Raw genomic sequence first — 13356 nt, 5'->3', positions numbered from 1 at the left:
ATCCAGGTCACACCCTTTAACTGTAGATGTCCTATCTTGGGTTCTTCTTTTCTCCCTTTATACCGTTTCACTTAGTGATCTCATCAGATCCCATGGATTTAATTACAATTTATATGCTGATGATTCTTAGATCTACCTATTGTGCTCCAATCTTTCTTCCGACCTTCTAGTCTAGCATCTTCAATAGTCTTTCAGTTATCTTGAACTGTATGTCCAGGGCAGCTAGGTGGCACAGTGGATAGTGCTTGTCCTAAAGTCAGGAAGACTCATCTTCCTGCGTTTAGCTTCCAACCTAACTAGCTATGTGACTCTTGGCAAATCTCTTAACCCTGTCTGTCTCAGTTTTCTCAACTATAAAATGAGTTGGAGAAAGAAATAGCAAACTACTCCATTACCTCTACCAAGAAAACCCCAAATGGAGTCATGAAGTGTTAGACAATGACTGAACAACAAAAACATCTTAAATTCAACATGTCCAAAACTGAACTCATTATTTTTTCTCCTGTAAACTTCCCTATTACTGTACCATCCTTCCAATCCCAGAGGCTCACAACCTACACATCTACCTCAAATTCTCACTATCTTTCACCTCCCACATCTAATATGGTGCCAAGAACTGTATATTTACAGTTTTTGAAACATCTTTGAAACATCTCTTAAATATACCTTCTCTCCTTTGATAATGCCTGGTACAGACCCTCATCACCTCACACTTAGACTACTGTAACATGCTGCTAGTGAATTAGCTTGCTTCAAATCTCTCTCTACTTCAATTCATCTTTCATTCAACCACCAAGTGATTTTCCTAAAGTGCAGGACCAACCATGTCACATTACCTATCTAATAAATTCCAGTGGTTCCCTACCTATCACCTCCAAAATCAAATAAAAAATATTCTATTTGGTGTTCAAAGTCCTTCATAACCTAGTCTCCTCTGACCGACAACCCCCTCCAACCTTTCCAGTCTTCTTATACCTTATTACTTGGCATGTACTCTTTGATCCTAGCCTCCTTGGTGTTCCACACATAAAACATTCTATCTCTTGGCACCAGGCACTTTCGTTGACTATCTCCTATGACTAGCATGCTCTCCCTTCTCATCTCTACCTCCTGGCTTCAGATACTAACTACCAGAGCCTTTTCCAACCCTTTTTAATTTGAATGTCTGTTTAATTATTTCCTATTTATCCTGTTTGTACCTATTTGTTGTTGTCTCCCTCATTAATTTGTGGGCTACTTCAGAGCAGGGACTTGCTTTGTCTTGGTGCATGTTGTTTTTTTTTTTATACTTGGCATCAGCACAGTGCTGGGCACAAAGTAAGCACTTAATAAATGTTTACTGACTGACGCTGCTTCTTGCCATGTGGCAAAAAAGTTATGAATCAGGATAACAATTTCAAGGATTATGACTACATGATGTCAATATATCTAGTTGAAAGTAAAAAATTCAAACATTCACAAAATTATTGGATTGACATTTCTCTCAGTGAAAAGCTGTTTTAACATCAAAATTATAGGCACAGAATATAAATATACTCTCCATTATACTCCATTACTCTCCTCTCTTCATTAGGACCACATAAACTATTCCAAAAGATGAAAATTTATCCTATTATTGAAAAATTTTCAGAAGAGACCTCTCTTAGCAACTTCTCCTCCTCTTCTCTTCCTTTTACCTTCTAGTCTCAGAGAATTAAGTGACCTTCCTCTAGGTCAAAACTAACTTCTCCACTTATGCCACTGACCCTGTCTCCAGGATGTTGTCCCATAAATTATTTCAACTTGATTTCAAATTCGCCTTCTGTTACCTTTTTCCCTCCTGTGTATAAGTATGCTCAGGGCTTCCCTGAGTTTAAAAACAAAAAGACAAAACAACAATAAACCTTCCTTCCTCTAACCTTGCAAAACACTCAAGTTATTGCTCTAGGTCTCTTTTCCTTTTCGCTATTCAACTTCTACAAAGAGGCTTTACTCACTGTCTCACTCCTAAGCCCTTTGCAATGTAATGTGGCTTTCATTCTAAGCAGTATATTGAATTTCTTTTTTACAAGCCCTAACTAAAGGCTAAATCCAAAGGCCAGTGTTTCTGTAGCATTTGACACTGCCCCTTCACCTTAGTCTTCTGTAACACTGTTCTTTACATGTAAGTTGTAGATATCTTCTACTATCTTCTAAGCTTCCTTTGATGATAAACTAGTCTCTCCCAACTTAGTAAGGATGGATAGGAACTCCCAAGTTCATTCTTTCTCTTCTTTTATCCTTAATGGTTTCATCCACCTGCTGGGCAAATGGATGTTTTTGGCTGAATCATGTTTTCAGTGCTCCAGCCAAACAAACCCACTTGCTGAGCTCCATAAAAGACATTCCACTTCCCATCCCTGTAAACCTTTTCAGTGGCTGTCCCACATGTCTGGAATGCACATTTTTACCTCCACCTCACAGAATACTTATCTTCTTCATGGTTCAGGTCAGGTGCTTTCTTCTACAAGAGATCCATCCTCATCTATTGAGTTCAGAGGGTCCTCCATCCCATTCCCCCCCTTCACCAACCCCTTTTTGTGGATATTTTCTACTTACTTCTTCTCTTGATTCATGTACTTTCCTCAATAGGACTCCAGGCTATTTGTGAGCAGGGACTTTTATATTTATATTTTTTTATTCGTAACCTAAATCACAGTGACTATCACAGAGTAAGCACTTAAAAATGCCTATTGTTATTGAATTATTCAATATAGTCAAAGCCACAGTTCTTCCCTTCTTTACTCTCCTATTTCAATAAATCTTCTAGTCACAGTTTGAAATCTGAGCAGCAATATCTCCATCTTTTCAGTTCTCCACATTCTTTATTAGTTGGAAAAAGCAGAAAGGCATACAATGGTCCGGTAAGGATTTTCACCAGTATTAAAAACAGTGGAAGTTTTACTTCAAGATTCTTACCTTCATTTATATTGCAAGCCATTATAATATTTGTTTTTAAAACTCAAGTCTAAGTGTATGTATTTGAAATTGTAAAGATTCCTTGTAAAAAGAAATGAGTATAAAATTAAACTTACAGAACTAAGTTACATACCTTGGGAATAGCTGCAGCTACAGGTCCTATGTAGGCTATTATAAGAGGAAGCAGCATGGAAAATAGACTGGAAGAACTAAGCAATTCTGGAATGTCATCAGCTAAAAGAATATTAAAACAACATTTAGAACATAATTTGATTGTTTTTAAGGCAATATTTATCTATCTATAACTTACACCTATAAGTGCTACGTAAATGCTTTCTAAAGGTAATGTGTTTTGTCTACATATTTTTAAAGCAATACATAACTTTTTTTTTTTTGCTATATGATAACAAAATTTCCCCCTACTTATCACTCTTGAAAAAGAGCTTAGAAACTAGAAAGAAACAAGAATGGCTATCAAAATAAGATCTGCCTATAATGGACAACAACTTTCAGGCCAGGAATATAGTTCCAGCTTTTGCTTTACAAAAAGCAAAGAGAGGGGAAAGCAATGGCTCAAGTCATTCAAGATATAGGATTTATTTCCTGCAGGACTGAGTAAGAAAGTATTAGTTATGTCAAAGGTACAGGCTATGACTCCAACTGGCTTTACACAGGTCAAACACATACTGAGAAATCCCTGTTTGACCCTCCAAAAGATAATACCTTCAACAGTCTCTTGTTCTGCATAAGAAGAAATTAATAAGGCAGGATATTAAAAAAAAAAAAGGAATAAAAAGGAATCTTACCATCTACAGCAAGAGCTCTGTGCAGGAGGTCTTTGGCTGCTCTAACCACAGTACTCACAACAGACAGAGCTCTACTACAGTTTTTATCTTCTTCATTAGCTTTACTCAAAAGTTGGGACTGCAAATCTCCATCATATTCACTCCTACATATTTAATGAAAAAGAAAGACCACTAAATAAGATCTTTTCTCCCCTAAGAAAGGCACGTCCATTTCAATCATGCCACTTTAGAAACACATTTCTTTTTTTTGTCCATGGTTCCTCATTGAGTAAGTATGAAACTCAAACCATCTCAAGCTGTTACTAGGACTGAGGCTAATCATTTATCCAGAAGGTTAATTTATAATATTACCACAGTATGTGAAAGAGTCTAAATTGTCTTGTAACAGAAAAAGGGTTTTCCCTCCTTTACATGGGTAGTGACAAGAATAGTGTAATAACTTTTGTGGCAAGTTATTTGCTCAATTAGTTTAGACAGAGGGCATACAATCCAGCATCTATAGCTGAAGCAGAAAGAGAAAACTTCCAGTTCATTAACAGTTAATTAGCTCAGAGAAATCTGATCATAGCAGGTTCCATCACAAGTGTCAGTAAATGTTTACTAGATGAATCACTGTACCTTGGGCAATTATTTATCTAGAAATGGTTCTGCAATCTCTGAACCTAACTATTTGTTGATGTTGTTCTTATATTTCTGATAAACATGGTGTGGCTAACTCATGACTAAATCAGTAGGAACTCCCTTGAATAAAAAGCTGCCTCTGATGCTCACTCAATCACAGCAAATACCTTGCAACAGGAGCAAGAAATCACCAGCTGGTGGTAGCAAAGTACAAATTCAATTTTTTCAATAAATGAGAACAAATCTCATTTAAAAGCTGAATCCACACACTTAAGCAAAAACAAGATAGTTCTTCCCCCTCCACAATAACTAAAGTAGTCAACAGTCATATACTACCTGACATTATTAACCAGCTTAATGAAAACATTTCAGATGCAAACAATGCTATAGGGAACAGGGAACAGGAACAGAGTCACCAGGGTCCCACAACTGGCGGCAGTTGCTTCGATCTCTTATGACAGGTAGATGAACTAAGCTGACAAAAAGAGATACATAGGCCCTAGGTTGCAACTGGAATATGGTTTCACCACTGCCCAACTCTCCCTTTTTTGGTATAATTGGTGTGGTATAAGGTGGCGTAATAGCAGACTAAATAATTCAGATATTCTGACATACCACTTGTGCTTTGGAACCCCTCTCCTTCCTCCCAAAGAAGGTTGATAACTACATATTAGAACAGGAAAAGGAATCTATCTAGGAGTCCTAGGCCATTACAAGTATGTTGCTATATGGCTTTTATATGCTTCTCTACTTCCACTGCCTCATGACAGCCCCATTTACTCTGTTCCCTTCCTTTAATATAACCTGAAAAAACACAGTACTGAATCAAAATGCTTTCAGTTTTTCTTCACAGAATAAATCAGAAGGGTTAGCTAGTACAGGATGCTGGCTGTTCCATGAAAAAATACTTCTTCATTCTCACTTTTTGGACAAATATTATACTTTACTGGGTGGCTAAAACTTTCCATAAAAACCCATAAAAAGTAAAGGGCTTCACAAAAACACAGGAGAGAGTGTGATCTTTATACTGGTAAAAGCAACTCCTCCATTTCATAGCATTACAGAGCTCTCGATGGAAGAAACCTCAAAGCCATCTAGTCGAACTACTTCATTTTACAGAAGATACAACTTTTCCAAGCCTGCAGAATAATTTGAACTCAGGTCTTTTGGCTCTAATACTCCTTCCATTTCAGATTCTCTCTGACAACTTTCCTCTTCCCCTAAATGAGCCCTTTTGAGTGTGCAGTAGACTCCAGCACTAGCTTCTAAATATAAGCCAGGTGGTTACATCTCCTCGGTTTCATCTCCAACAGCTTCATTCAGAGGCCTCTACTACACCCATGTCCTTCTGTCCTTCCCAGTACTGGGGAAGAGAAGGTGCCAACTCATGATACCTATTCATTAGCAGTCTTTCCTTTAGGTGCCTGTGGTACCACACAAGTGCTCAGAGAGAACAGAAAACATGGGAATAAGACAAAAGTGAGAAAGCCCCTATCTACAAGGGACTAACATTCTAATAGGGGATAAAACTTAACAGATATAAGTATGTATGAAATAAATACATACAAACATAAAAAACCCCTAAGGTAGTTTGGGAGGAAGCACACTAGTGGATAAGGGAAATTCAGGAGAGATCTCATGTAAAAGGTGGTTATTGTGAAGGCAATGAAGGATTTTGAGAGATGAAGATCAAGAGAAAGCACATTCTAGATATGGGGGCCAGCCAGTGCAATGTCAAAAGGCCTGCAGAAGAGAGACAGAGAGACAGCTGTATCCAATAGCAGAAAGGATATTATTGCTGGATCATAGGATTTGATCTTAGAGACCATCTAGTCCAGTCCTCTTACATTTTAAAGGTGCAGAACTGAGGCTTACAGAGCTCAAGTGACTTCCCAAAGTCATGGGATTAGAACTGAAAGGGTCCCTAGATCTTATGTAGGTTACAAACAGCAAGCAGTAGAGCCAGGAACAAAACCCATGCTCTATAATCACAAGTTCAGTGTTCTTACCACTATGTTATATTGGCCCCTTGAATGATCATCCAATATTATAGCAGGATTTTGTTATGATAGGGTATGACTGAGTTTCAAGTCCATTAAATAAAGTAATATTGTCAAGAATAATATTATAAAAGGTATACATGTACAATGAAAATGATATTAGATGATTAATAAAATCCTGAAGCATTCATATTTAAAGAGAATACTAAAATGGAAAAACAATTCAAAATGAAATCGGGGTAAATGCTGGCTTCAAATTTAACAACCATTTATTAAGTATCCAAAGGACTGTGCTTGATTCTAAGAATGAAAAAGCAAGCATAATACCCAACTTAAAAGTGACTACACAGACTAGGTACTATAAAGTAGATCACAACAGATTCCAAAGAGAAGGAAAAAGTATTGACAGGGCTCATGGAAGAAAAAAAATTAAAATTGAGTTCTAACTAGTCATGATAAGACTTCCACCCTGTAGGTAAATGTATTAGCTCTTCTAATTAAAAACACATCACCTACCTATAGTAAAGGATTTGTGGAATTTGTCCTCTTGTTTGGTTTGTGCCATTACTACTTAAACTACACGTACTGAACGTAAATGTTACACCATCAGGACATTGGACTGTGGTCATTCCTCCATCTCCATTGGCTGTACGGCTTCCATAATTCCTTAAACGAACAGCATATTTCACATTTTCCTTTAAAATAGACGATGAAATGTTAATATGCATTTATAATTTATGTGTGATATATACTAAAATAAATTACTTTATACTGTGATTCTCTCAAGCCAAAAAATATTTATTAAATGATTATATCTAGTTGCAAAGCTAAGTACTGAAGATACAAAGGCAAAAAATAGTCTCTGATCTTAAGGATGTCAGTCCAATGGGTGTGAAACATGCAAATAACTAATTATAAACAAGATATATACAGGATAAAGTAGAGATATTCAACAGGGGAAAATGTAAAGGGGAAAGTATAAACAAATTTACTTTGAATTTTTACTTTGGCTTATAAAATTCATGATCTATAGTATGATTAAGCATGAATAATTTCACAAAAGACTGTAGGGACTGAGGGGACTGTGTCTTTACTAACATTCATTTATGTGGTATAAGTCCATGGAAGACATAAAAATATCCCAGTTTAATCAGTGTCATATGAAGAGGCAATGCTCTAACAGATAAAGTACTAGGCATACACTGGTCCCTGATGTTATGATATTTTATTAGGATATCTTGGTAGTTCAGTAACTAAAGTTCCTTTTATAAGGTCTAAAGTTGACTTGCAAAATATTAATTTCTGCTCTGTAGTTAGACTCCAATGTCTTTTTTCAATGACTCAATATAAAAAATAAATTATTAATAGGAAATCATATTGCATTCAATGATAACAATAAGCTTTAGCATTTTCAACACTTACTGTTTACAGTTAAAACTTCAATTTTTTAAAATTTGTAGGTCATGATAAGGTACCTTTTATGGTTATAATATCATTTATATGTATTTGTACACAAAATCAAAAAAAGATGAACTTTATATACAAAGATACACCTCAACAAATAGGTTATTTTCAGGGAGAGAATGGATTAGAATCAGCTATGTCAATGAAAATTTATAAAATCTTTTCAGTATCTTCATGACAATCAAAAATATACTTTTATTCCCTTTAAAGCATTGTTATCCATTACCAAGAAAACATATCATTATTTCAACTTACTTTTAAAGGAACAACTTTATCAAGTCTAATTTCAGCTATGTCACTAGGGGAATCATCAGTTGTATAGGTTCCTTTGACTAATTCCAAGGATGTCCATCTGTGTGAATGAGTTGAATCTCCTACATGCTCACTCTAATTAAAAAAAAAATACATATATATATTTTTCCATTTTTAAAGCTCCAAAATGTGCAATTATGAAAAGTTCTATAATGCTTAAGTGGCAAAACTTTTAAAAGTCTACAAAAACATTTATTTCACTGATGATCTCCAATACTTCCAAGCAAATTTTCTGATATACAAAATATATTATGTCAGATCATAGTACACTGTTAAAATCTTTGTTTTTTACTTCATTATTTGAATACTCAAGAGTTTTCTACAAATAACACAGCTGCTTCTCCCTTATTATTATACCACTTTTCCCCCTTTCCTCATAGGACTACAGGATCATAAAAAATCTTGTGCCAGAAGGGATCTCTGAGATCTGTAGTCCAACTCCATAAATGTGTTTCTAAATTACAAATTGTTTATCTACTAAAATACTAATATACTTAGAATCATAAGTTATGTAAAAGTTAAACTCAATAGCAAAAAAGCTTCAGCACTTAATGTTTGTTCTTAAGATTTTTAATCTATGAGAAATTATACATATTTTATAACTAAAAATAGTTCTTCAATGACCAAATCAATAATGATTAGTTACATGACTATCTCCTAAAAAAATGAACAATTCTAGTTCAACATTCCCCAAATACACAAGAGGAAATTTCATCCTGTTCTCTTCCAAGTCCTGTCTCTATGCCTAGAATGGATTCCATCCACATTTGTTCATTCTGAAATCTTTTACTTTTTTCAAGGTTTAGCTTAGGTGACAGTTCCTTGAAGCTTTCATGAGCCCCACAGTTATAAGCGATCTCACCATCCCCATTATCTCACCCTTTTTTGCTTACCCTCTTCTTTGGAATTCTCTCTCTCTATATATTATTCTAATCTTAGATTTGTAAGATTCTTGGGGTCATAGACTATATCACAAGGACCTAACACAATGCTTCTGTACATAGTAGGTGCTTAATAAAAATTCAATCAATGTATGAACATTTACTAAGCACTTACTTTGTGCCCAGGCACTGTATAAAATGCTGAAGATACAAAGCTAAAAATCAAACAGTTCTCACCTTAAAGGAGTTTTCATTCTTTTGAAGAAAGATAACCCTTATATATATAAAAGCATATACAAAATATGTAATGTAATAGAAGTGGCTGGGAAAGACACTAAGACAAGAAGGCAAGAATGGGGGTGCAGTGAGTGTAAGTGGTAATTAGGAAAGCCTCCTGAGAAGTTGGCATCTGAGCTGAGCTTTGAAAGAAACTAAGGATTTTTAAAGAGGCAAAGAGGTAAGGTTCTTTTCAGACATGGCAGACAGCTCATGAAAAGACACAAAGCTGGAAAATGGAGTGTCATGTGGGAGGAAAAGCCAGAAGGGCAGTTTGGGCCTAATGAATAATAACGGGAGAAAAGTAGGTTGGAGCCAAGTTATGAAGAACTTGAAATGCCAAACAGAGAAGTTTGTATTTGATCTCAGAGGTAATTAGAATCCATGAGAGTCAATAAGCTGAGATGTATAACAGGATCAGGATATATTTTTGGAAAGTCACTTTAGAGAAGTGAGAGTGGGAAACCAATTAGGAGACTATTCTATGAGTGCAGGCAAGAGGTCAGGAGAATTTCAATTAGGGTGGTGGTCATGTGAGCATCAAGGGACTGGTTTGAGAGTACTGCACAGGTAGAATCCACAACACCTGAAAAGTGATCAGCTAGAGGGGGTAAGGGAAAGTAAGGAGTTGAAGATTCTAAGATTGCAAAGTTGGGTGACTTGGAAGAATGACTGGAAGAAATGTGGAAGTGTAGAATAGGAGTTTCCAAACTTTTTTGACTTGAGACCCCTTTTTGTGTTTTCATAGCATTCACTGGCACTGTGCGGGCTTGACCGCATGTGCAGCACAAAGTATGTATGTTGTGTGTTTGGAACCAACGCTGAAGTGAAGCTGCATGATGCAACATAGGCAAGCGCTGCCAGAAACACCTCGGATTCATTATACATTTGAGTTTGAATTTTTGGTTATTATGCGTTTAGAAACCTTTTACTGTTGCCAAATTTTTCCTAGATGGAGTCATGACCCGCAATTTAAGAGGTCTAGAAGTGGGGTAGGTTTTGTAGAAAGGAAAATTTTGGTGTTCTGAATTAGCCATTTTAATTCTAACTAAAAAAGAGCCAACAATTTTGCATACTTTTACTAATATTCCAAAGTTCCTCATCACAAGTATGCAATTTCTACCTTATTATCTATGTATAGTCATAATCCAAGATTATGTAGCTATTTATAGATTCTACTTATGCATAAACATAAATCCAATTAATTTTCTTAAGAAGTGATGTCAGATATGAGAGTCAGCACGGTATAGTGTTAAAAACTCCAGATTGAGAGTGAGACATGAATTATATATAGTCCTAGGTCTGTCCCTAAGTAGTTATGTGATATTTCTTGGTCAAACCACTGTGAGCTTTTGTTTTCTCAATTTTAAAATGAAGGAGTTTGGAAGCTTCTAAAATTTAACCTCTAAAATTATATGATTCCTTTCTGAATGACTAGACATATCCCACTGCCTAAAATAGAAATTTGTATCCTTTGGTTTTTGCTCCACTTTATCATAGCCAAGTTCTAAGTAAGGTTATTCACAAAACTAAAGAACCATGAATTACAATTCTATTGCAGAATTTCCCAGACACTGGTCCATAGGTCGATTCTGGTTTGCAAGTTAAATCTCGTCTACTACATAGTAGCAATACTTAACATATATTTGACTCCAGAGCAATACCTGTAAAATGGTGCTCAATTAAGTTTTTAACTTTTGGTTTAATCTCTGTTTCTAATGTAGCCCTAAAGAGACTACTGATACAAAGAGCAATGGCCTGTTATTTTTCTACTTGTCTTACATGATGGCTTTCTGAAAGATTTAAAGTCTCACCAAGTTTTTACTAATTCCTAGGACAAAGATAATGTGGATTTCATGCCCCATGGCACTGATGACGAATATTAACATATAAGATAACATAGAGAATCAGAAAATACAGAGTTGGAATGAACTTCATCTAGTCCAGGATTTAACTGGAGTCCTCTGAACTTTTTAAAAAATACTTGGCTAACTGCATTTTAATATAATTTCTTTCCTTCATCTCATGTATTTTATTTTACTCATTTAAAAACATTATTCTGAGATGACAGATTTCACCAAAATGCCAAAAGGGTCCATGACACAAAAAGGCTTAGAACCTCTGCTCTAGTTAAACATCCTGCCCAAATACTTTCTACAATGTCCTAACAAATGTCATCTAGTTTCCATCTGAGCAACTCTGACATTGGGAGACAATGTATCCCCTCAAGTTCTATTTGTAGACAGGTTTAAATGTTATTAAAATATCTTTTTGTCACCTTCTAATTGTAGCTCATGGGTTCTAATTCTGCTCTCTGGGGAAAAGTGATCTAATACCTTTCCCAGATAATATCCCTCCAAAAAATTTTAAAAATCTATCATGCTAAAACCATTATAATGTTAACTCAACAGCAGTACTTACATCATCAACTAAGACCTCTAATTCATATTCATGAATTCCTCCTCCTCCATAGACAGAAAAGCCAACCACAACTATACCAGGCTTGTCTACAGAAAAACAGATTGCATCAGGAGACCCATTTCCAGTATTCCAACTTCTTCCTTGACTTGTTTTAGTAAATCGGTTAGCACTGGATTTGACAGAATGAAGAGAGTTAAGTCCGTCAACCTGTTAAAATGTAAAATAAACCATTAATAATTTCATAGTACCAAGCAGCAATATTACTTACCCTATCTCTGTAAATTTTATCTCCAAGTTTCTAGATAGTAACCTAATAGACAAATATATACTGTCTGATGTTAATTGGTTCCTCAATAAAAAATTCTGAGTAAAATGATATTATAGGGACAAATTAGTCAACAAGAAAGTTTTATGAAGGGGAACAATTAAATGATGGGTTTCATAACTTTGTACTTAGATCTGGTTATAAAACATTACCAAATTTTAAAGTGGTGTGAGGTGAGGCAACATTATGAAAGTTACACATCACATCCAGGAGAACTACAAAAACAATGAAGATTTTAGCATTCTAAGTATAACCAGGAGAAAATACTTTTCTACAAAATTCTCATCATTTTCTCATCATTTTCTGAACAACAGCATATTCTCAGGGTTTCATTCAAATTCATAAACTGGAATGACTCTCTGGTTTTGTGTGTGTGTGTGTGTGTGTGTGTGTGTGTGTGTGTGTGTGTGTGTGTGTGTGTGTATGTTGGGAGAAGGTTGGAAAGTGGGAAGATCTGTCATTTCACTACTGTGGGAAACTCCCTTTAACAGTGCAGATCAACAATTCAGAAAGACCTTTAGCACCAAAATATATTGACTTAAAGAGCAAACAGTCTCAATCAAAACAAAAAAAAAGCAAGATACAGTGATAGCTTTTTAATATTTACTTAAATGATTGGAAAACACCGTTTGCTGTACAAATGCTAGCTCTATTTTGTCATAGTTGACAAACTTCTGTTATTCTTAACAGAAGAATTGGAATTTTGTTAAGAAATACCAATCATACAAATAATATCAGTTTAATACATAGATATCCAAGGCATATGCCTCTGACTTCACCAAATATGTAATCTGTCAAGGAAACTTGTTCTGGTTTATGGCACATTAAACTAAAAGGCCCTACTTCTGACCCAGATTGGTCTTAGAGATTCAAGGAAACTGAGTAGAAGAATTTGTGAATAGACTAACTAAAAATAGGCCTTCCAATACTGTAAGAGTGACTTATAGGCCCCCAAGGTAGGCCTGCAGCTACTCTTTTTATGTTTTGAAGATTACCCTGGGTTAGAAATGTAAACTCTTTAACTACAATTAGATTGTCAACTATTTGACCACATACATATCTCCTTGGAACCCATTCAGAGACTACTTAGCATATAGTAATATTCAAAAACAATTATTTGAATATGAAATACAGCAGATGAGGGAAGCTGTGATCCTCCTGACCCATAGCTGCCCATACTCAGAATAAATTTCAGAAAAGAATGTTTCTCAAACTAAGGCCTTTGGATTCATGTGGAGGGGCAGTACAACGAGCCAGAATGTTTCTCTAGACAAGTAAGGAATCCAGATTGAAGCGGTGAGAGGAGAACAGGC

The 13356-nt window shown here is 35.5% G+C and overlaps 1 protein-coding gene across 14 annotated transcripts in view; it reads right to left on the bottom strand.

Annotated features, from left to right (window-relative positions):
* The window catches only part of MYCBP2 (MYC binding protein 2), a 317910-nt gene that overhangs the window by 141127 nt on the left and 163427 nt on the right, over positions 1 to 13356 (bottom strand). For all 14 annotated transcript variants that reach the window (XM_072622185.1, XM_072622187.1, XM_072622188.1 and 11 more), the window contains 5 exons: positions 11719 to 11925; positions 8084 to 8215; positions 6881 to 7059; positions 3744 to 3886; positions 3071 to 3171 (listed from right to left, as the gene is read on the bottom strand). In XM_072622185.1, the coding sequence (XP_072478286.1) occupies positions 3071 to 3171; positions 3744 to 3886; positions 6881 to 7059; positions 8084 to 8215; positions 11719 to 11925 (762 nt within the window). The remainder of the gene's footprint in view (positions 1 to 3070; positions 3172 to 3743; positions 3887 to 6880; positions 7060 to 8083; positions 8216 to 11718; positions 11926 to 13356) is intronic.

The sequence above is a fragment of the Notamacropus eugenii genome, chromosome 6 (genome assembly GCF_028372415.1).
Source record: "Notamacropus eugenii isolate mMacEug1 chromosome 6, mMacEug1.pri_v2, whole genome shotgun sequence".
Taxonomy (NCBI): Eukaryota; Metazoa; Chordata; class Mammalia; order Diprotodontia; family Macropodidae; genus Notamacropus; species Notamacropus eugenii.
Note: the sequence above shows the minus strand (reverse complement) of the source record. Positions and strands in the feature narration are given on the sequence as shown.